At 49.2% G+C, this 22,674-nt stretch overlaps 1 protein-coding gene across 16 annotated transcripts in view; it reads left to right on the forward strand.

Moving 5' to 3' along the window:
- Positions 1–22,674, forward strand: part of CLEC16A (C-type lectin domain containing 16A) — a 235,284-nt gene that overhangs the window by 50,391 nt on the left and 162,219 nt on the right. For 9 of the 16 annotated variants that reach the window (XM_069569950.1, XM_069569948.1, XM_069569951.1 and 6 more), the window contains one exon: positions 12,180–12,411. In XM_069569950.1, coding sequence (XP_069426051.1) covers positions 12,180–12,411 — 232 coding nt within the window. The remainder of the gene's footprint in view (positions 1–12,179; positions 12,412–22,674) is intronic. The other 7 variants (XM_069569949.1, XM_069569952.1, XM_069569955.1 and 4 more) reach the window with 1 other exon arrangement.

Below are 22,674 nucleotides of genomic sequence, written 5' to 3' on the forward strand. Positions count from 1 at the left end.
ATCTCTGGTTCCTCTGCCTTTTCTAAAACCAGCTTGAACATCTGGAAGTTCAGGTTCACATGTTGCTAAAGCGGAGGGACTGACTGGCACTAAATTCACGCGCTTGACTGGCACTGATCAGAGTGGGAACAGAATTCTGGGGCACAAGAGGCTGGTTTATCCCCAAATGAGGGTATCTGCCATCCCTCAGTAGGCACCAGTTCAGCCAGTTGGGACAGTCTCCAGATGATTCTCGGGGGATCCAGAAAGGCGATCACACATCTGAAATGCTGGCCGCCAGTTCTCCACGTGATACCCGTCCACCCTGGGAGCTGGACGCTCTGCTGGCAGAAGGCTCCGCTGGGATGTGGCTCTTGGAGCCTGAAGCTGAGGAAGCAGCAGCTGGGCTTCTCTGGCTTGTGTGTTTGCAGGAACAGAGCGTCCCTTCATCACTGGCTTGGTTCACTGCTGCACAGCTGGCCAGGCTTGAATCAGATGGCAATGGAGCCCTCACCGGGGACTGAATGCATCCAGTGGATGAGCCCCCTGCAGCTGGGATTGCAGTTCCCCCGCATCTTTCAGTGCCCCTGACCTTTCCTGTGACCCCCGCAGCAACCAATGCTGGTACCAGTGCACGCATATTCTTCCTGAAAGTGATTGGCTTCTGGGAGGGTGGATTGGGAACACCAAAGTGAAAAAATAGACTGATATATGTAAATCAAGGGCCTTAGCTGGCACAGTTGCAAGTACTCACACAAAGAACTGGACTCTCGTGCATTCTCCCTTTTGGTGGGTCTGCCGTAGTCCAGCCCATCATCCCTTGATAGAATTACAGCTCCCAGGCGCATCCGCTGCCTGCAGGGTCCTGCGTGTGGCAGCGCTGACTCACTGGCGAGGGCATGTGACAGAAGCAGAGAAAATCCAGGGTGCAGCATGTCCCACGTAGGACCCGTTGCCTCTCCCATCTTTCCTGTGGAAGCAGAGGCTGCTCAACTGTCCAAAGCCCCGTGGCATGGAGGCTTTTGGAGATGTGGCCTGCAACCACGTGGGTGACTGACCTGAGGGGCTAAGTCCTGCTCCAGGGAGCAGAGAAAGGACGGCCATGGCCTGGAGGAGCTGATAAACAAGGCAAAACACAGTGGGCAAAGCGAGGGTGGAGGGGGCGTGGAGAAGGTTCTGTGACTCGGGCCTGAGCTAGCTCCTCTGTCTGCCTGGCAGCATGACCCGGAACGGGCTGGGGCGGCCACCAGGCTGGAGATGGCTCAGAGGGGTGAGGCAGTGCCGACATCCAGCTGAATGGAGACTTCCCCTAGTCTGCATTTTTTCCATTTTTCCGCTGAAATCAGGAAAATCGAGAGTGGGGACAGGAAGAGGAGGGCACCTACCACTTCTGTGCCCTGGGGCTTCGTGTTTATCAGCAGTCAAGTCCCTTTGGGCATTTGAGTTTTTTAACTAGATTCTGAGCTCCTTGAAGCTGGATTCAAGCTGTTTATTCATTTATTCAAAACATAATTATTGGGTGTGTGCCAGCCACTGTTCTAGGCATTGGAGAGACACCAGGAACAAAACAAAGACCCCCTAACCTCTGGGAGCTTCTCTTGTAGTGGGAGGAGAGAGAGGAACCATGAAACTATAGTGAACAGCAGAGCAGAGAAGACTCTGGTGAGTCCCTTGGACAGCAAGATCAAACCAGTCAATCCTAAAGGAAATCAACGCTCAGTATTCACTGGGAGGACTGAAGCTGAAGCTCCAATACTTTGGCCACCTGATGTAAAAAGCCGACTTGTTGGAAAAGATCCTGATTCTAGGAAAGATTGAAGGCAGGAGGAAAAGGGGGCAGCAGAAGATGAGATGGTTGGATGGCATCACCAACTCAGTGGACATGAGTTTGAGTAAGCTCTGGGAGATGGTGAAGGACAGGGAAGCCTGGTATGCTGCAGTCTGTGGGATCTCAGTTGGACACGACTGAGTGACTGAACAACAACAAAGAACGTCTTCGGATGTGAGACAAACTCAAGAAAAGCAGCTGCAGTGAAGCAGAGAAGGGAGGGGATGTCCTCTGGGGCTGGGGGGCGCACCTCTCCTTAGGGTAGCCTCAAGGGGAAGGTTACAGGGGAGTACAGATTTTAAGGAAATGAGGGAGTGGGTCATGGAGAAGTCTGGAGGAAGAGCTTTTGGGTCAGAAAGCATAGCCAGTGCAAAGGCCCTGAGGCAGGAGTGTGCCTGGTGTGTCAGGAACAGCAGAGAGCAGCGTGGTGAGGCAGAGTGTGATGGGGGTGAGGTGTGGGGTGAGGAATGAGGGTCCGAAGCAGATGCACCTTTCAAGCCGTTGGAGCACTCTTGAGTTTACACTGAGGGAAGTGGGAACACCCTAACCTGGGAGCCCGTGCTGTTTAGCATGGTTCCTGCAGGAAACTTCAGTTATCTTGAAATAACCCATCTCAACAGGGACGCAAGCACCACATCTCTAATGAGCAAGAAAATCCCATCCTGCTCAGCACCAGAGTCCTCCATCCAGGAAACTGGGTTTTGCTGGGGTGGGGACATGTGTGCTTCATTCACATGCAGGCTGGGGGGCTGCATGTCGATGAGAACAAGGCCCCCTGGTTACTTCCCTCTCTGGGTGCTCAGCGGTTTATTGACAGGCGATTGCAAGCGTCCAGCCTCAAGTCCCCAGGCTTCTTCTGCTTCCGGCTCTTTTGCCATCATTTGCAATGAGATTAGGGTTCTGGGCCGAATGTTTCAGGTCACTGAGAGTCACCACTATTTCACAATTCATTATTTTTTAACAAGATGTAGTCAAACATTCCTCCTAATGAAATACCAGCTAAGTGCTTGGTTTATCACTGTTTCATCAGATGATAAGATATTTTATTTTGCATGAGTGTTGAACATGCCTCTTTAATCATAAATATCTTGGGATTAATATCTTTGGATTAATTCACGTTACAAGCATTTATTAGCTCTTCATGGAGTGCCAGACGCAGAATCAGAGGGCCAGACTAGGCAGTGCTTGGTTGAGAAGGACAGAGAAGTTGGTCAGGGTAGGGGGCCTGGGGATGGGCAGCACCCTGAGGTTGCTTTCTAAGTAGTCCCAGCACCATCTCAACATGACCAGCTGGTTCCCACAGAGGCCAACGCTGGGGTGTGTGTGTGTGTGTGTGTGCCTGTGTCTGTGTGAGTCTGTGTGTATGTCTGTGTGTGTCCGTGTCCCTGTTTTGGGTGATGCCTCGGCTGCTGCGACACTCGCTGATAATTGGCCGATGGTGGAGAAGAAAGCCAAGCTCCTCTTGTTAATGGAAGTGGCCTGTTAGCTCTTCATGTTTCGCCCGCCTCGGGTTTTATTCTCCCCTTTGAGCTTGGCTATGCTGCCCAGTCGCCCCACTGATGTCGCCGCAGTTGTACATTCTGGACGCGTGTGTGGGCTTTGGCTCAGCAGCCCAGGTCACTCAGGGTTTGGCATGTAACACACACACCCATACATCACCCCGGAGTTGATTCCATCAGACGTTCGCTTGCTGATCACCCCGTTCTGGAATGAGTGTAGGGCTGTTTGGTGGCAATGAGCGACCCTGCTTCCTATGCAGCTGGTTGCAAAGCCACGTGCTGTTGGTTATGGTGGACATAAACCCAAGTCACCGTGAACTCTCCCCACCCCACCTGCCATGACATTTGGAGCTCTGTGCATCTGAGACAAAAATGGAAAAAATTGCACATTGTGTGGCTTCCCTGGTAGCTCAGAGGTAAAGAATCCACCTGCCAGTGCAAGAGACCCAGGAGATGCGGGTTTGATCCCTAGGTCAGGAAGATCCCCTGGAGAAGGAAATGGCAACCCACTCCAGTACTCTTGCCTGGAGCCTGGTGGGCTACAATTCATGGGGTCACAAAGGGTGGGGCATGACTGAGTGACTAAGCACGTGCATCCCTAATGCCCGTTGGGTCAGAGGGCCACCTGAAAAGTGATGTGATGTGTGGACTGTCCCAAGCAGGGCTGCCTGCTCCTCTGGGCAGTGTGACTCAGGCACGGCAGGGTCTTTACATCCACCTTCTGAGAGGCTGGCCCCACACTGCGAGGCTCTGCTGGTGCTTGTGGGTAGGGCTGGACGCTTGAGCTTGGCAGCAGGATGGTTGAGCATGTGATGGGGGGGCGGTGCTGAAGCTACACTTCCCAGGTGCAAACCTGGCATTGCCTCTCAAGAGCGGTGACTTGGAGCAAGCCCCTCCCCTCGGCAGCCCCCTCCCCGCCTATGTTATTTGGAGGATAAAGGAGTCCATCGATATATGTCAAGTGCCCAGAGCATCGCTGGGCATGCTTCCCATGGTCACTGGGTGTTAGTAATGGTTATTATTACCTGAAAAAAATAAATAAAACAAGAAAGCGTGCTGCTACCCCTAGGCACCTCACAGGAGCCCTGCAGGAAAAGGGTCAACATGAGGCTTGTTTGATGCATGTGGAAACCGACGCCCAAAGGGGAGAAGGCCGTGGGTAGGGTGTGTGGGCCAGTGGGTGGGGCTCCGACCATTCCAGTGCCCCGTGGATCTCACCCTGCCTTTGTGCTGAACATCCCGCAGGCCCAGCCCCGGAGGCTGGAGGCCTAGGAGGGGCCCAGGAGCTCTTTGGGGAGCTGAGTCTAAGCCACTCACAAACCAGGAAGCCAGCAAACAAAGTTACTAGTTTGATTGGTTTTGAAAAGCTAGACCCCCTCCCCTACCAGCTCTCCCATCCCAATGATCTATTTGCCCGGAGGTGGAAGGTGAATAAGTATCTCTAGAGTGCCTCTTTGTGGCAGACGTCGTGCGGGCGTTTCTGTGCCTCTGTGGCAGAGGTCAGGTGGGCATTTTTGTGTTCATCTCGCTTCAGCCCGATGGCGGCATGTGATGGAGCTGCTGCTGTCCCTGTTTTTCAGACGCGGGAACTGAGGCGTGTTGGGTGAGGCTCACTCGGCCAACAAGCGGGTCTGAGATCTGGGCTCAGGTCTGCCCTCATGTTTCGTGGGTTTTTTCCTTAGTCCTCATGACCTGTCTCCTTTTTTGGGGGGCAAATCTGTCTCCTGGTTCCCAAGTCCCTTAGCAGAGCTGTTTGAACAGAAGGATGCTAGTTGCTTCCTCAGAAGGTGAGTGGGCTAGGCCCGGGAGAGCCTGGAGGTTCCCCTCTCAGCTTGACCACGATAACTGCTCCCACAGATCCAGACAGAATTCTAGGCCATGTCGCCCGCCCTTTCCCTTACCTGCCCTTCCAGCCTCCAGCCTCTTTCCCTCGCCTTTCCTTCTCAGTCAGATTTCTTCCCTGGCCTGCCTCTTGTCCCCTTGCTGCCTCCTCCCCGCTCTCCTCTGTCACTGAGGAGCCCCACAACACCCACTCAGCAGGTTGTCTGTGCCGAGGCAGGGGCCCCGCCCCCTGTTCCCAGGACGTGAGCATCGTGAACACCTTCCTATGAACTGCTAGCTGGAGAGGCCACCTGGCCGGCCAGTGGATGCCACCTAGGAGCTGGCCCAGCAGCCTGTGTCCCCGGGCACTGCCACCGTCACCGGCACACCAGCTCCAGGTGGCCCTGGCCCTGACAGAAATAAAGGTGACTGCCCGGAGCTCAGAGCCGCCCTGCGAACATTCTCCTCTCCTCCCAAGTGTTCCAGTAAACTGCCAACACTCAAGCCTCGGACTAGTCATTTCCTTCTCCACAAAGGCCTCTCCAGTAACCACCCCCACCCCGCCCACCTACCCCTGTCCTGGCACGGTTCCCCACCCCTTCCTCCATGCCCCCAGTGTGCTCTGTTTTGTGTCCGTCCTTGTGGCACACTCAGCAAGCAATACATCACAACTCCTGGCTGGACTGTGAGCTTCTAGCCCAGTGCCTGGGGTTTCATCAGGGCTTAACCCCGCTGGAGACTGCCGCAAAGCCAGCTGCCCACATCATCTAATTTGCTCCTCGCTTGTATTTAGGGCGTTGCGACAATCTGAATTCACTGGAAATCCTCTCGGTAAACAGTTTTTAAATTGAGAAATAACATGAGTAAAGTGCATAAAAGTGCAATGATCTTTGCTGTACTGCTTGATGGCTTTGGACCAGTGGATACATTCATGTGTTCAGGTGCCCCTCGCTTTTGGAAAGTTTGCCTCTCTCTAACCAAAGTCCTCGCTACAAAAGACTGAAAGAAGCCCAAAGAGGCTTTTCACTTTTAGACAAAAGGTGAAAAGGGAAAATAAGGTGCACACTGGTTCTGCAGCAGCTGTTCAGCGGCAGTGCACCTCCCGAGCAGCTCCACCACCATCAGCACCTGGGGGTCAAGGCCCGGAGCTTTGAGCTGTGGCTGTGAGCATCCATGCTTCATCCCCGTTTAGTCTGTGTGCCTGTCAGCAAGGTGTGTCCTAAGGTAATAGCTTCTTCGCTTCGTCCTAGCTTACAGAGGGTCTCGTAGGACTGCTCTACTTTCAGATCATGGGGGAAGCTGTGATTCAGGTCAAGAGAAAAACGCCTCTGATGTCCCCTGCAGCTCCTTCTCAGTCTATAACCAGCACCCCCACCCCCACCCCCACCCCCACCCCCACCCCTGCCCCTTCCACCAGCGAATCACCATTCTGACTTCCAGAGGTGCGTTTTAAAAAGTTTTTTTTTTTTTTCAATTCAATTGTGAAATACCTACAGCAAATACTATTTACGATGGATGAACCATTTTTTTTTTTTTTTGGATGAACCATTTTTAAATATACAATTTGGTGGCATTAGGTACATTCTTTAAAGGCATTCTTTACATTTTAATGGCACTGCTAAACAACTGAAAGATACAGAAGCGACTACAGTAGAAAGTGAAAGTTCCCCCGACCTCAGTATCTTCCTAAAAAGGAACCACCGTTTTCAGTTTGTGTATCCTTCCAGACCTTGCTCTGTGTACTGTCATTGGTCAATATCTGTCAGCTCAGGAAAACCTGGTGTGTATGTACGTGTTCTGAGTCGGCAGTTTTTTAACTGTAAATAGAATCCTTGATTGGTTGATCACAACGGGGTCTTGCTGGTGTGGTGTGTGTCGGGCTCTTTCTGGCGCGGGGTGTGTTGGGGCCTTTCTAAGGGGCACACCCAGACCTAGTGGAGGATGTTCTGTCTGCCCTCTGGCGTCAGTGGTTCTGCCTCTCCTTTTCCACTCAGCTGCCTGGGCCTTGCAGGTTCCAGTCCTTACTCCTGACCCTCTCGCTGTGCTTGCAGGCCCTGTTCTCAGGTCCCACAGCCCCTGAGAGGCCTTAGTTATCACTGACCCCCGGGGAAGTCACTCTTCTCCAGTATTTAACTTTGAAGCAAGGACCAAAGGTCGGAGGCAGGCAGGTTGGTGGAAGGTGTCATTAACCAGCAGGTGGGGGCAGACGCTCTCAGGAGAACTTAGACCTCTAGGTCACCCTTGAAGTCACATTTCTGGCCTTCAGCTGCCTCTGACCCCAGATGCCAGCCTAAACGTGCAGCCACGGAGCCCACAGCCCCTCTGCTGCATCCCCCACTCGGGTACAGGCAGCGTCTTAGAGTCAGCAAGAAGGGTCCCCTGACTCCACTCTTTCTGTTGCTTGGGTTCCAGAGCCCTGTGAGGTGGGCCCTGGGTGAGTGAAACCTGAGCCTTTGGCCTTTGGGAAATGTAGACCTTGTATGCAGGAGGCTTGTCTCCGAGACATGCATGCTGTGCTTTCTTTATGGGAAGATAAACCCAAAGGCCTTCTGATTTTTGACTCTGATGGGGGCTTTCCCATTTCTTCTGGTTGGTCCCTTGGTGCTGGCTCTTCCACTAAGTTCAGCTACTGAGGTCTTAGGCTCCTTTCTTCATCCACCCTCACCCACCCACCTCAAACTTTCTTGTTTTCTTCTTGATCTCCCCATCACGTTGGATGTAGTTTGGTACAGGCCACCATTCAGCAGCCTGTCAAGTCCTGCTCTGGTCCAGACACCTGGTTTAGGACGAGAACTCACTGGGGCATGAGATGGCTCTTCTCTCAGGGGCTTTCTGGGAGAAAGGTCATCTGGAGTTGTCCAGTAGAACATGAAGATTCCTGGGAGGCCTGACAGCCAGAGGCCCTTGTAAGAAACAGCAGGAATGATACCAATCCCAGCCCACACTTCCCAACCACTGTCAGCTTCTCCATAGTAATGACTGGATCTTTTATTTAAAATAATTTTACTAATTTTTGACTGCTGGATCTTTGTTGCTGCATGGGTTTTTTTTTTATGGTGTGCAGGCTTCTCAATGGGGCGGCTTCTGTTATTGTGGAGCACAGACTCTGGAGTACAGGCTCCATAGTTATGACACACGGGCTTCATTGTTCTGTGGCATGAGGGTCTTCCCAGATCAGGGATTGAACCTGTCTCCCCTGCATTAGCAGGTGAATTCTTTACCACTGAGCTGCTAGGGGAGCCCTTATGGGATCTTGATGTTGTTAAGTTATTAAGCAAAACAAAATCAGGCTTTTTAAATATAGAAGAAAATAAAATCTACAACTCCAATGTCCAAATGATCCCTGTTGAATATTTGCAAAAGTGAATTGCATACATGATTAGAAATTTCAAACCAGACAGAAAGATACAGAAATGAAAAACTTAAAGTTCGTGTCCCACCTTGTTTCTTTCCCCAAACAGGAAACTCTAATATATTCCTGTGCAGCTTTCCAGGAAAAGTTGTGTTTACACCATCATGAAGCTTTACCTAAAAAGGGACCCTGCTTTGTTTCCAGTTCTTGCATTTTTTTTAATCCAGAGGCTGTTTCTGCATCAGTAGATCTAGGTATAAAAAGACCTCAGTCTTTTTATATCCACGTGGATTCCCACTTTATAGACAGACCATAATTACCCCCCCAATCCCCTTTTGATGGACATTTAGGTTATTTCCAGCTACTTACTGGGTAGGTTGTGTTTTAAAGGTTTGAAATTTCCCTGGTAAGCATTCTTCCCCCTCTTACCTCCTCAACACCTGATCATCAAGAAAAACAGATCCCTTGGAAAGTTTTAAATTCATTTTCACAGTTGATTTTTTTTTTTTTTCTTTCATGAAGTCAGGAACAGGAAGGTAACTGTCTGTCTGTTGGTTGCTTGTTGCATGGCCAAGCTCTGAAGGAACTTTCTCTCTTTTTTTAAATAATATATTTTGCTTCCAGTGACTTTTTAAACAAATTTATTTTTGGCTGTGCTGGATCTTTGTTGCTGCATGGGCTTTTTCTCTAGTTGCGAAGAGCAAGGTCTACTCTCGAGCTGCGGTGTGCAGGCTTCTCGTGGCGGTGTCTTCTCGGGGAGCTCTAGTCTCGTGGACTCGGTAGCTGCTGCACATGGGCTCAGTAATTGCGGTTCCCGGGCTCTAGAGCACAGGCTCAGTGGTTGTGGCGCACAGGCTTATTTGCTCTGTGGCCTGAGGGATCTTCCTGGATCGGGTATCGAACCCTTGTCTCCTGCATTGGCAGGCAGGTTCTTGACCACTGAGCCACCCAGGAAGCCTGAAGGAGCTTTGCATCCATGATTTCCTTTAGCTCCAGGAGGCCAGAATTACTGCCCCATGGTTTAGAAGGAGCCAGGAACTGAGAGAGGCCTCACTGCTCACGAAGGTTCCAGCTGGCGTCCACAGCACCCTGACCAGCCCTGGACCTTATCCACCGCTCCTCCTCTCCTAGTGCGGCCAGTTGTCCTGGACATCTGAGTCCACCCAGAGCTCAGGGAGTGCTGTCTGCATCCGTCTATGTGAATTTTTGCTCGAAGCTTCTGACCGAGTGATGGTTTGCTCTGCGTGGGGTCTCACTTTTCTGTTTCTGAAACCTTCAGTTGTGTGTGGCGTGCAATTCCCTGGGAGTGAATGGTAATCAGAGGAAGCAATCGCTTCATCTTAGGGCCCTAACCTACCAGGTCTGAGTCCTTCCAGAAGGGTGAGGAGCATCCAGCGCTGCGTTCCGCCATGCAGCATCCTAAGTGGGCTCTGATGGATACTGTCTGTCAAGAGGTGCGCGCCTGGAACGCTGCTGTCTCTGGGCTCTCCATTCTTGGCATCTGTAACGCACTGTCGGCTTCCTGGACAGTTGAATCATGTCTCGATTTTATCTGTTTTTGTGGATGAATAATCCAAAGTAGGTAAATAAAAATTAATGTCTGGGTTTGGATACTAATTTAACTTTCAGTTAGGTTTTGTTTTGAGCATTATTGAAATTAATCTGCGTTCTTAGAGCACATTCCACTTATTGGCAGAGTATGGTGGCCCCCAGAAGACAGTAGGTAGTTGTTCGGGATAAATTCAGATGGATAGACCGAATCGAGATAATGGAAAAGTTTGCTTTCAAACGTTTCTGTTTTTCAATGACAAAGTGATGTCTGGATATCACCTGGACCCTGCAGAGAGAAAAACTCTTCCATCAGAATCCTGCCCTGAACAGATGAGGGACGAGTTTTGATCCTTGCTCCTTTCTGGACCTGGTTCATTTGCATATAAATACTATTTAAAGGGTGCTAAGCAGGGACTAAGGTCCGTCTAGTCAAGGCTATGGTTTTTCCTGTGGTCATGTGTGGATGTGAGAGTTGGACTGTGAAGAAGGCTGAGCGCCGAAGAATTGATGCTTTTGAATTGTGGTGCTGGAGAAGACTCTTGAGAGTCCCTTGGACTGCAAGGAGATCCAACCAATCCATTCTGAAGGAGATCAGCCCTGGGATTGCTTTGGAAGGAATGATGCTAAAGCTGAAACTCCAGTACTTTGGCCACCTCATGCAAAGAGTTGACTCATTGGAAAAGACTCTGATGCTGGGAGGGATTGAGGGCAGGAGGAAAAGGGGACGACCGAGGATGAGATGGCTGGATGGCGTCACTGACTCGATAGACGTGAGTCTGAATGAACTCCGGGAGTTGGTGATGGACAGGGAGGCCTGGCGTGCTGCGATTCATGGGGTCGCAAAGAGTCGGACACGACTGAGCGACTGAACTGAACTGAACTGAACTGAACTGAAGCAGGGAACTGAGTTTGAGCTCCTGGTGAAGCATTATTATTTTAGAAGAGCCTGGGGCTTTGGGATTGGGCTCTCGCAGAATCGAGAGCCCAGATTCTGACTCTGCAGCCAGTAACTGTGTGACATTGGGCAAGTCACCTAGCCCTTCTGGGCCTCATTTTCTCATCTGTAAAATGGGATTGATAATCTCTATATCTCATGGTTGCTGTAAGGATTGAGACACAGCTGTGGTTTCCACAATGCAGGGTATGAATTGTGATGACACACAGGCCCTTTTCTTTTCTCTTAGAAACCTTTGGACTTTTTAGGGAAAAACCTCTTCCTTGGGGGCAGGTTTCCTTTGACGATGAGCTTTAACTCATCACTCATACCTGTTAGGCTCCCCTTCTAAAGAGAGCCAGCAATCTGGTTATATCCAACTCACCTTGCTTTTTCTTTTCTATTTTTATATTAGCGAGGCACAGTGGTGTTTCATTTCTGTTGTGATATATAGTTCCTCTTAAAATAAATATATTTAAATTGAAAGTTAACAATGACATCAGTGCGCTGTGGTTTAGACATAAATTGTGCAGATGGTAAGTGGTTTTGAATCCCAGCTCTGTCACCTCCTGGCTGTGTGGCCTTGGGTGGGTCATGTAACATCTCTGAACTTCCATTTCCTCATCTTAGCATAACTATTATTCTCTGGGGGTTTTGTAAACTGTTAAGTGAGATAATGTAGTCAGAGCCCTTAAAACACCATTGGGCACATAGAAAGTACCACCAAAGTATTAAAAGTGTGTTTCTGACCTTTGAGATGCGTGGAGCTGGTGTGGGTCAAGGGCACAGTGACTTGGGACTGTGGGCAATAAATAAATGGTAGCTGGTGCTATTGTTTAGATTATTTAATAGTGATGATGCGAAGAGCTGACTCATTTGAAAAGACCTTGATGCTGGGAAAGATTGAGGGCAGGAGGAGAAGGGGGCGACAGGGGATGAGATGATTGGATGGCATCACCGACTCAATGGACATGGGTTTGGGTGGACTCCAGGAGTTGGTGATGGACCGGGAGGCCTGGTGTGCTGTGGTTCATGGGGTCGCAAAGAGACACGACTGAGCGACTGAACTGAACTGAGTAGCGGTAATGATCAACGAAGACATAGAATTTGCTGTACTGAAGGGAATTTCTTGGGGCGGAAACCCTCAGACAGCTCCATAGGAGCCGGTGAGACCCCACTGTTCAACCTGTCCATTGTCTTGGTTCAACTTTCCAGGCCAAGCCAAGCATTCGGTGTTTCATTAAACCCACCGAGACGCTAGAGCGGTCCCTTGAGATGAACAAGCACAAGGGCAAGAGGCGGGTGCAAAAGAGACCCAACTACAAAAACGTTGGGGAGGAGGAAGACGAGGAGAAAGGGCCTGCCGAGGATGCCCAGGAAGACGCCGAGAAGGCTAAAGGTACAGAGGGTGGTTCAAAAGGCATCAAGACGAGTGGGGAGAATGAAGGTGAGTGCACGCGCCACCGCCAGCCTGCCCGCCGGGCCGTCCCGTGTCTGGTTCCCCGTGTGTGTCCCTGGGTGTGCCTGTCATTTCAGACACCTGTGCCCCTCACTCTGCACAGCCCACTCTTTGGTGACAGCTGTGGCCAGATCCACACAGGCCTGGGCAGCCTGGAGCGAGGCCCTTCCTCTTATCCCCTGCCCTGTTTCCCATTTGCCAAAAGAGAGTGTTTACTTTGTTATTAAGAGAATGAAATGGGCTAATGCACGTAACATGCTCAGAACAGTGCCTGGCCCATGCCATAAATGTCTCCCACTACTATTATTTAATAACTGCCGTCATTATTATTAATAGTATGGTCATCTTTATCATCATTGGTGTTCTTCCTTATAATCCCGATGACCCAGAATGATGACTTTTGACCGAAGTCGTTATTGCCAGTGCATTGCAGGAAGAAAAATGGCCCAGGGCTGATGAAATTAGATGCTTTTCATACGATTATGGTTTGGGGGGGAATCAAATATCAAATGCAACCCCCCAGATTCTTACATTGAGATTTTTTCCAAGCCCTCATCTGTTTAGAGTGAGGCGCACTGGTGTTCGGTGCACTGGGGTCAGGAGCAGAATCGTTCTGTCCTCTTCTCTGCCCTTGTCGAGGACGATTCTGGTTTCCTTTTCACCTCCCTCTTGTTTAGACACTAATGCCTCCATCTGGAGAGCATTGTCAGCCTCGGGGATGAAGCAAGTTTAAGCTGTTGCTTGTGTCATGGGCCGGGCTCGCAGCCACACAGATGGGGTCTCTGGCCACGGCCCCGGGCGCTCAGGGTGGAGGAGGTGATGGGGTCAAGTGAGGTGGGAGCTCTGCTTGCCAGAGGGGAGCTTCCAGCACACCTCCTGGGACAGATCCGGGCTCTCCCCAGTTCCCGCCTGCCTTCTGCTCGGGCTTGGGGGGAGCATCTCCTGTGAGCCCTCCTCTGGGTCCTGGGCTCACAGCAGCTCCTCTGCAGCCAGCTCGCCAGCCCATCAGCCTGGACTGTGCGAGTCCAGGCGCCCAAAGCTGGAAAATGGAGCCGCTCAGTAAATCAGTTGACTGGGAACTCATTTGTTTGGGGGAGTTTGCTGCAATTATGCAGCCAAAATCTGCCCCCATCCCCACCCCGCTAGCCCCATTCTGATGATCTTGGCAGCTCTCTGCGAATGCCACGATCATATTTCAATGAATATAACCCAAGTGTCTCCCTGCTGCCATCAGCCCTCTTTTTAGGCTGAGATCTCCAGCATGCTTTTTTTTCTGTCCAAAGTGTGCAGTAAGCATCTTGGTTTAGGAATTCCTTTCTGGTTCAGAAACCCTTTGCCAACAAATATCACTGTGGCGGGGAGGTGAGGGGTGGACACAAGGTAAGCCATATTTGTTTGCTTATTTGCATCATTTTTACTTTTTGGTCTAACTGGGGAGAAACTTGTCTGCTGAAACTTTTGGTTTAGCTGTCCTGTAGCCACCCTGGGGGGAAAATGGACGACTTCACCCCATTTTGTACAGTGTGTTCTCGTCAATTTTGTTTTGGAAAGATGCTACCTCTTTTTGTTCCAGTCCTTTTAAGGGCTGCTGTCTAACCAGGCCGGGGCTGTGACTAACCATGGTGTGGACAAGGGCAGGCTTGGCCTCAAACACACAATCCAGTGACTCAACTGGCAGCCTAGTCCTGGCTCACAGGGGCTGCAGCAGCTCTGCAAGGCTGCCGTCCCCGCTCCCTGTTGGGATCCAGGGCGTGGGGGGTGGGGGTTGGCCTCCCTGGGCCGGGGGGAGCTCCCCGCAGGCTGAGCCTGCCCTGTGCAGGGGGCACAGGGAGGCATGTTCACCAGCCTCCAGAACCCTGTTTCCCAGGTGATTACTCAGCCAGGTTGTGTCAGGCAAGGCTCAGATGAATTTCCCGAAAGACTTTGCTTAGATGTTTGATGCCAACTGATGTGGTTCTCCATGGCCCCCTCAGCTTTGTAATGCCCTCCTGTTTTCCTGGCCCAACTCATTGTAAATAAATACAACTTTTGCAGGCCCATCCAGCAAAGAGACACCTAACTGGGCAGCAACAGGTGTACTCTGGGGCTCTTGGAATTGTTTATTTGACTTCTCAGTATTCTCGTGTTTGAAGGTGTGGCCACTGGGTGCTCTCTCCTTAGACTGTCTCTGTGTTTGGGTGAAACCACACAGCTGTTAATTCCTGTGACTTGGAAGGGTGTTAGGCGCATTTTCTCACTTGGTTTCAAGCCAGAGGACAGTGTCAATGGGTAGATGGGAGATGTGACTTACAGTCCTGTCTCACCAGCCAGACCTACATGTGCCTTGGAGGGTGTCCACAAGCTCTGGACGTCATTGTCCTCATCTGGAAATTGTGACTCTAGGAAGTATAAAGACTTTTTTTTTAAAAACATGAGGATATGTTAGGATTCTTGTGGTTTTAAGATTTAGGTATTCAACTCAGACTAACTCAAGCAGAAAAGGCAGTTATTGTTAGTCTAACTGGGAGGCCCAGGAGGGGCTGGACTCGGGTGCATAGATGACCATCAGCAACTCAGGGCCCACATCCTGCCAAGCCACCAAGTAGAGAGAGCGCTGCAACTGAAGCCTGGGAGCCGAGGCTCACTGGTGCTGGTAGACCTGGCTTGCCCGCCCTGCAGAGGGATGGCCAGCACTGATTGGTCAGGCCAGCTGTGCATCTGCCCTATGTTACGCCCTCAGAAAGAAACACATTCATCAGAAGAAGGAGGTGTGGGTGCCGGGCTCACAGAAACAGCAGGTGCTCTCTTAGAAAACCATACTATTTCTGCGTACTCCTCCATTTCCCTCAGGCCAGCTGCTCCCTTCCTCTGTCTTTTCTTGTTTTCTTTTCCATTCCCTTCCTGTTTTGTGGCTGTTTTCTTCTCCCAGATATTTCTCTGTAACATGGTGCCTCTCACATCGTCCCTGGACCTGGTGAGGTGTTTGAGAGCCTTGGACTTCTTGAGTAAAGAGATGCTGGCCCCAGCTCCCCCTGCATACCCCGTCATCCCCACTTCAGCAGTGAAATCTTTACTTAAAAAGGCGGCAGAAAGCATAGGAATAAAAAGGCATGTGGTCACAAGTCACAAGTCTGCCATGACCTGATTTGAATGTGGCATCGACTTGTTTTTTTTTGACAAAGGCAGCACCCAGAATTCACACCTCCTCCACATTTAAGCCCAGACAAGGAAGTTGTGTGAAATGAATGTACAGCCCTGGACCCTTCACTCTCATCCCCAGTTTGCAGAGAAATATGCTCTGCCTCAGGTCCCCAATGATGGGCAACTCATTCTGAAACCAAAAAAAAAAAAATCATAGGACCTTTTAATTTTTAGAAATTGAGTGCTGAAAGGAAGACCAGGGTGCCCTGGTCCCTCTGGCCAGAGGAGTGTGCACCCAGATGCTCGTTCATGTCTTAGCCTACCCTTCAATCTAAACGACAGTCATTTCTTTTTGGATTCAGTTAAAGCAGTAACTTGGACATGAGTTTGGGTGAACTCCGGGAGTTGGTGATAGACAGGGAGGCCTGGCGTGCTGCAATTCATGGGGTCGCAGAGTCAGACATAACTGAACGACTGAACTGAGCTGAAAGCAGTAACTTAATAAGTGGACCTGAAACAAGAGAATGAATTGTTTTAATTCCTTGGTTGAAAAATATGGGAAAATCGGCTTTTTGCCTATAAGGAAAGGTGGCCATCAATTTCATGGCCTGACCTTCACATATGACTCCTCTCTTGAATCCCTGCAAGGGCATGGAAGGAGCAGGACGGGAGTGGCTGTGAGCCTGCCAGGTTGGCTGGGAGTTAAGGAGTCCCAAACTTGGCTTTATTTTTTTTTCCCCCTTCTGAAGTCTCTACTGAAATGAAATTGAACCTTCTGGCCTCATTTTTGCAAAGCCAGAGCCAACCCCAGGCCTAGCAGGTTTCTGATGAGGGCACGCCAAGGACTAGGTATCAGAAGGTCGAGGTCTGCATCCCAGACACCTATGACTCTGCCCCAGGGCTGCTGTGTGACACTGGGCAAGTCATTGCCCATTCTGTACTTCTTTACCCACAAGGGACCTGCGCGATGCCAGCCCTCAGGTTGTCAGAAATGAGAACCTTTAGTGCTTCAGCATTTAGCAGGTGACACATGACCACCAAATAGGAGCCCTGGCAAGGCAGTGGAGCAAGGAGCCCAAACTGGGACTTGAGCTCGGTTGGGGGGACATATGCTTGATCACCCTGGCGAGTTTCTTTGGGTCCTATTTCTCTGTTAATTTCTATAATGAACAGTGAGGTGGTTGAGTATGCGTATGCGTGTCTGTGTGTGTGTGTTTCTAGAGCAGGGCATGGGAGAGGGATGGGGAGGCTGAGCCACTGGGATACAGAGGTGTGGGGGCACCAGCTTTTCCAATGGGCTTAACTAGTATAAGGAGAAGGATTAGAGGTCAGGTTAGACAAATCCTCTGGAAAGCAACTTCCCAGGGAGAAAAAAAAAATTCTGAATTCAATCTTGTGCAGTCCAATGAATAGTAATAAAAAAAAGCAAAGGAAGGGTTACCACAAATACTCAGCACTTATGCACTGTGTCATTGCCAGGCACTGCTGGCCTCTTGGAATTCTGCTCCAAAGCCAGTCAACAGCATGCGGTCCTTCCCATATCTCCTAGGTAACCAGCAAGGGCATCCTTCTCCTCCTCTCCATAACCTTCTTTCTAAGGCCTTCTTATCATCCCCTGCCCCTCTTTTTATCATCTGGCCTCGCTGTGATGGCTGGAACACTGACCGCAGAGGGCAACTGAGAAAATCCTTGCGTTTGTCAAGTCAAAGACTGTTGGGAGGTCAGGCCTGCCATTTCCCTGAAAAGCACTTCATTTACCAAATATTAATCAGATTAGAATGCCCATCACCCTGGGAAGTTAATGAATTATGGCTGTTCTTTAAAAAAAAAAAAATCCACAGTGACAGAGTACTGGGAAAGCTTAGGGATTTAGCCAGAGTTGTCACATCAGGGGACAGAGTCCTGAGAGTCCGCGGACCTCTCCTGCTCGTTCAGCGATTCACACAACCATTACTGCCTTCCAGCCCCAGAACACTTCATCCTCCCAAAGCAAAACCCTACCCGCTAAACATCTCCCTGTTCTCCCTCCCTCCTGCCCCTGACAGCCTCCACCCTGCTTCCTGGCTGATGCATTTGACCACTCTAGGTGCCTCATATAAGTGGAATCAATACAGTGTTTGTCTTTTTGAGACCAGTTTCTTTCACGGAGCATCAGGTACCCAAGATTCATCCGTGTTATAACGTGGCAGGATTTTCTTCCTTTTTAAGGCTGAACGATATTTCATTTTTTGAATAGACTCCATCTGGCTTTTCTTTTTTAAATTTCATTTATTTTAATTGGAGAATGATTAGTTTACAATATCATGATGGTTTTTGCCATACATCATTATGAATCGGCTACAGGCACACTTGTGTCCCCTCCCTCCTGAGCCCGCCTCCCGCCCATGCCTCCAGGTTGTCACAGAGCACCGACCTTGGATGTCCTACATCATCCATCAAACTACCAGCGCTCTCCATGTTACATATGGTCATCTCACATCAGCCCTCCCTCTCCCTCTCTTACTGATTCCAAAAATCTGTTCTTCGTGTCTCCTTTGCTACCCTGCACATTAGTACCTTCTTTCTAGATTCCATATATATGCGTTGCTGCTGCTGCTGCTAAGTCGCTTCAGTCGTGTCCGACTCTGTGCGACCCCATAGATGGCAGCCCACCAGGCTTCCCCGTCCCTGGGATTCTCCAGGCAAGAACACTGGAGTGGGTTGCCATTGCCTTCTCCAATGCATGAAAGTGAAAAGGGAAAGTGAAGTCGCTCAGTCGTGTCCGACTCTTCGAGACCCCATGGACTGCAGCCTACCAGGCTCCTCCGTCCATGGGATTTTCCAGGCAAGAGTGCTGGAGTGGGGTGCCATTGCCTTCTCCTATATATGTGTTAGTATATGATATTTGTCTTTCTCTTTCTGCCTTGCTTCACTCAATGGTCACCTGGGTTGGTTGTACCTTTTGGCTGCTGTGAATGTGGATATGCAGACACTATTTTCCTGAAGAGGTTTTTGTGGAAACAATAGAGGCTAAGCAAGGTCCGGGGCTTCCGAAGGGGCTTGCTGAAGCTGGAGGAGCTGGACACTTGAATTTTTGCTCCCAGCCTGGCAGCTTCACATCCTTCCACTCCCAGAGGCCCAAATCAGTTGTGTGAGGGGTTGCACCACCACCAGGCTGGATACTGGAGCCTTCAGGCTTGTGGGCCACAGTGCCTGGCACAGAAACTAATACCACACAGATGCTCGTTTACACCATGCAGGTAGTTTGGGAAGAGGAGCCCACCTCTTGACCCCTCTGTGCCTTGGTTTCCTTTCCATAAGCTGCAGAGGTTCCACTAGGCCAGTGTTGGCCTGACTGTGGGATGTGGAGATGGCTTTGGGTGGGACAGAGAGAGAGGGCCTTGAAGACCACAATGAGAGGTTTCTTGTCGGGGTCTCAGCTCCAGGGGGTGGGGTGGGGGAGCCTCGTGGTTGGTGTGTGCCTTTGACCTCCTCATGTTCTCCAGACACCCCTTTCCATGCGTACAACAGGCCTCGGCATTTTTTGTTTACTTATCATGTGTTTATTTTTCACAGTTGCTCTCTGTCGATACTGGTTTTATGCTGATAGTAGTAATTCCTAAAAATGTTTTATTTGAAAATAATTTCAAGGTTATAAAAAGTGAAACGAAAAAACAAAAATAGTGTAAAGAACACTTGTTTAGCCGCTTTCACATTTTAACATCTTATACTCCATTTGCTTTCCTATCTGTATTTTCTCTCCCTCTCCACACACTGTGTGCCTGTCTCTCTGTCTGTCTGTCTCTCTCTCACACACACACACTCCTTTTTTTCTGGATAGGTTGCATCCAGCACACCCCTTCCATCCTAAACTCTTCAGCCTGCATTTGCTAAGTACAGGGCATTCTCCTTTGGGACCACAACACAGTTACCACCTGTGTAATGGTTTCCTTCTATCCAGGTTCCAGGTTATCCATTGGCCTAATGACATCCTTTGTAGCATATTTCCTCCCTCCAGGGACAGAATCCAGTCCAGGGTCAGGTCATACCTTGATTTACCACGTCCCTTTACAACACAAGCTGGAATCAAGATTGCCAGGAGAATCAAGATTGCCAGGAGAAATATCAATAACCTCAGATATGCAGGTGACACCACCCTTATGGAAAAGCCTCTTGATGAAAGTGAAAGAGGAGAGTGAAAAAGTTGGCTTAAAGCTCAACATTCAGAAAACAAAGATCATGGCATCTGGTCTCATCACTTCATGGGAAATAGATGGGGAAACAGTGTCAGACTTTATTTTGGGGGGGCTCCAAAATCACTGCAGATGGTGACTGCAGCCATGAAATTAAAAGACACTTACTCCTTGGAAGAAAAGTTATGACCAACCTAGATAGCATATTCAAAAGCAGAGACATTACTTTGCCAACTAAGGTCCGTCTAGTCAAGGCTATGGTTTTTCCAGTAGTCATGTATGGATGTGAGAGTTGGACTGTGAAGAAGGCTGAGCACCGAAGAATCGATGCTTTTTGAACTGTGGTGTTGGAGAAGACTCCTGAGAGTCCCTTGGACTGCAAGGAGATCCAACCAGTCCATTCTGAAGGAGATCAGCCCTGGTATTTCTTTGGAAGGAATGATGCTAAAGCTGAAACTCCAGTACTTTGGCCACCTCATGGGAAGAGTTGACTCATTGGAAAAGACTCTGATGCTGGGAGGGATTGGGGGCAGGAGGAGAAGGGGACTAGAGAGGATGAGATGGCTGGATGGCATCACTGACTCGATGGATGTGAGTCTGAATGAACTCCGGGAGTTGGTGATGGACAGGGAGGCCTGGCGTGCTGCGATTCATGGGGTCACAAAGAGTTGGACACGACTGAGCAACTGAACTGAACTTACTCTCCTTTACTCTGGATATTGTCACAGTCTGTCTTTCTCTTTTCCAACTTCGACGTTTTTGAAGAATACAGAATCTCCTCCACCTTTGTTTCAATAGAACGTTCCCCATTCTGTCTTGGATGTTTCTTTCTGATTAGGTTGAGGTTAAGCGTTCTTGGCTGGAGTCTGGCACAGGTGACATGTCCTTCCCAGGGTGTCACTTCTGGAGGCACATGATGCCCTTCTGTCCTTCATGGGTGATGTTAATTTTTGCCAACAGGTGAAGATGTGGCCCAGCTTCTCCACTGTATCATTACTTTTTCTTTTAGCAGCTAATTTGCAATCCATGGGAAACAGTTGGACATAATGCAGATATCCTGTGCCTCATTAAAATCTCCCCTTAGAACCTTCTGCACACATCCCCTTCCTGTTGGTGGGGATGTAAATTGGTGCAACCACTATGGAAAATAGTACAGAGGTTCCTCTAAAATGTTAAAATAGTGTTATCAGACGAACCAGCAATGCCACTCCTGGGCATGTATTCAGAAAAGACGAAAACTCTAATTGCAAAAAGATACAGGCATTCCAATGTTCATAGCAGCACTATTTACAATATCCAAGACATGGAAGCAACCTAAGTATCCACTGATAGCTGAATGGATAAAGAAGGTATATACACAATGTAATATGACTCAGCCATAAAAAAGAATGAAATAATGCCATTTGCAGCAACATGGATGGACCTAGAGATTATCACACTAAGAGAAAGACAAATATCGTACAATAGCACTTGTATGTAGAATCTAAAAATATATATACGAATGAACTTACAAAACAGACTCACAGACATAGAAGACATATGATTATGAAAGGGGAAAGTGGGGGAGGGATAAGTTAGGAGTTTGGAACATTACTGTATAAAATAGATAAGCAACAAGGACCTACTGCATAGCACAGGGAACTATATTACTATCTTGTAATACCCTATACAAGAAGGAGAAGGCAATGGCACCCCACTCCAGTATTCTTGCCTGGAAACGCCCATGGACAGATGAGCCTGGTAGGCTGCAGTCCATGGGGTTGCAAAGAGTCAGACGTGACTGAGCGACTTCACTTTCACTTTTCACTTTCATGCATTGGAGAAGGCAATGGCAACCCACTCCAGTGTTCTTTCCTGGAGAATCCCAGGATGGCGGGGCCTGGTGGACTGCCGTCTTGGGGTCGCACAGAGTCGGACACGACTGAAGCGACTTAGCGACAGCGGCAGTAACCTATAATGGAAAATATGGAAAAGAATATGTATGTGTTCGAGAATACACACATGTATTCTAATGAATCACCTCACTGTACAGCTGAGACTAACACAGTGTTGTCAGTTGAATAGCACCCCGCTAGCTGTGGCGTCATTGATGGTCCTTGCTGAGTCTTTATCAGGACCGCGGGAGAAGACTGGTTTCCAGTGTCAGCACTTGGTACTCCACTGCGGGCGAGATTCCTGCCTTCTTCCCATTCATTCGTTTATCTATCCTTGGCACAGACTCATGGATTCCAGTTTTTTAGTGGTTTGTATTTCAGTACTGTATTTAATGAACTGGATGCTCAAATTGTCCCAGATTTGGCCCTTGAGAACCCTTTCAAGCTGGGTGCTATATCTTTGTGATCTGCCCTCTTCCTTTTTTTTTTTTTTTAAACAGTTGTGACACTTTCTGTCATAACAAGGTATTTCAGGTTCATTTTCCACCAACTCTGCCCTTCCTCACGGTTAATTTCTCTGGAAAGCCCTGTTCCCTTTCAGTGGTCAATGACTGAATGGTTTTCAACAGGCCAAGATCTGGGCACCAGATGTGCTTGTGACTACGTGGGGTGTTGCTATTTGAACCCTTCAGTGAACAGAGCTAGGAAATACATGCAGGTATATATACAAAATGCACATTACCAACATCTCCAATTCTAGTCCGTCCCAGGAGTGTTTTTTCTTGACTTGCCCCACTCGATTTGATGTCTCTTCCTTTACAGTGAGAGGCTGGCTTCTAATGACATCAAAACATTTACTATTTGCTCAATCCTATAATACATCCTTATGAAGTTTCACAATTGTTTGATAAATAAAGAGTTGCTTGCAGTTCCCTGTCCCCTCCCCCAAATACTTCACCTGTCCCTAAGCTGAAGCTATAGAGTCAAGTTTTGTGTCATAAACTATTGGGGTTTGTCTGTCTTTCCTTTCTTTTCCCCCTTCAGGATAGATATGGTATTCATTTGAAATATATTTTATATTTTAG

This window comes from Ovis canadensis, chromosome 24, assembly GCF_042477335.2.
Source record: "Ovis canadensis isolate MfBH-ARS-UI-01 breed Bighorn chromosome 24, ARS-UI_OviCan_v2, whole genome shotgun sequence".
Classification (NCBI taxonomy): domain Eukaryota; kingdom Metazoa; phylum Chordata; class Mammalia; order Artiodactyla; family Bovidae; genus Ovis; species Ovis canadensis.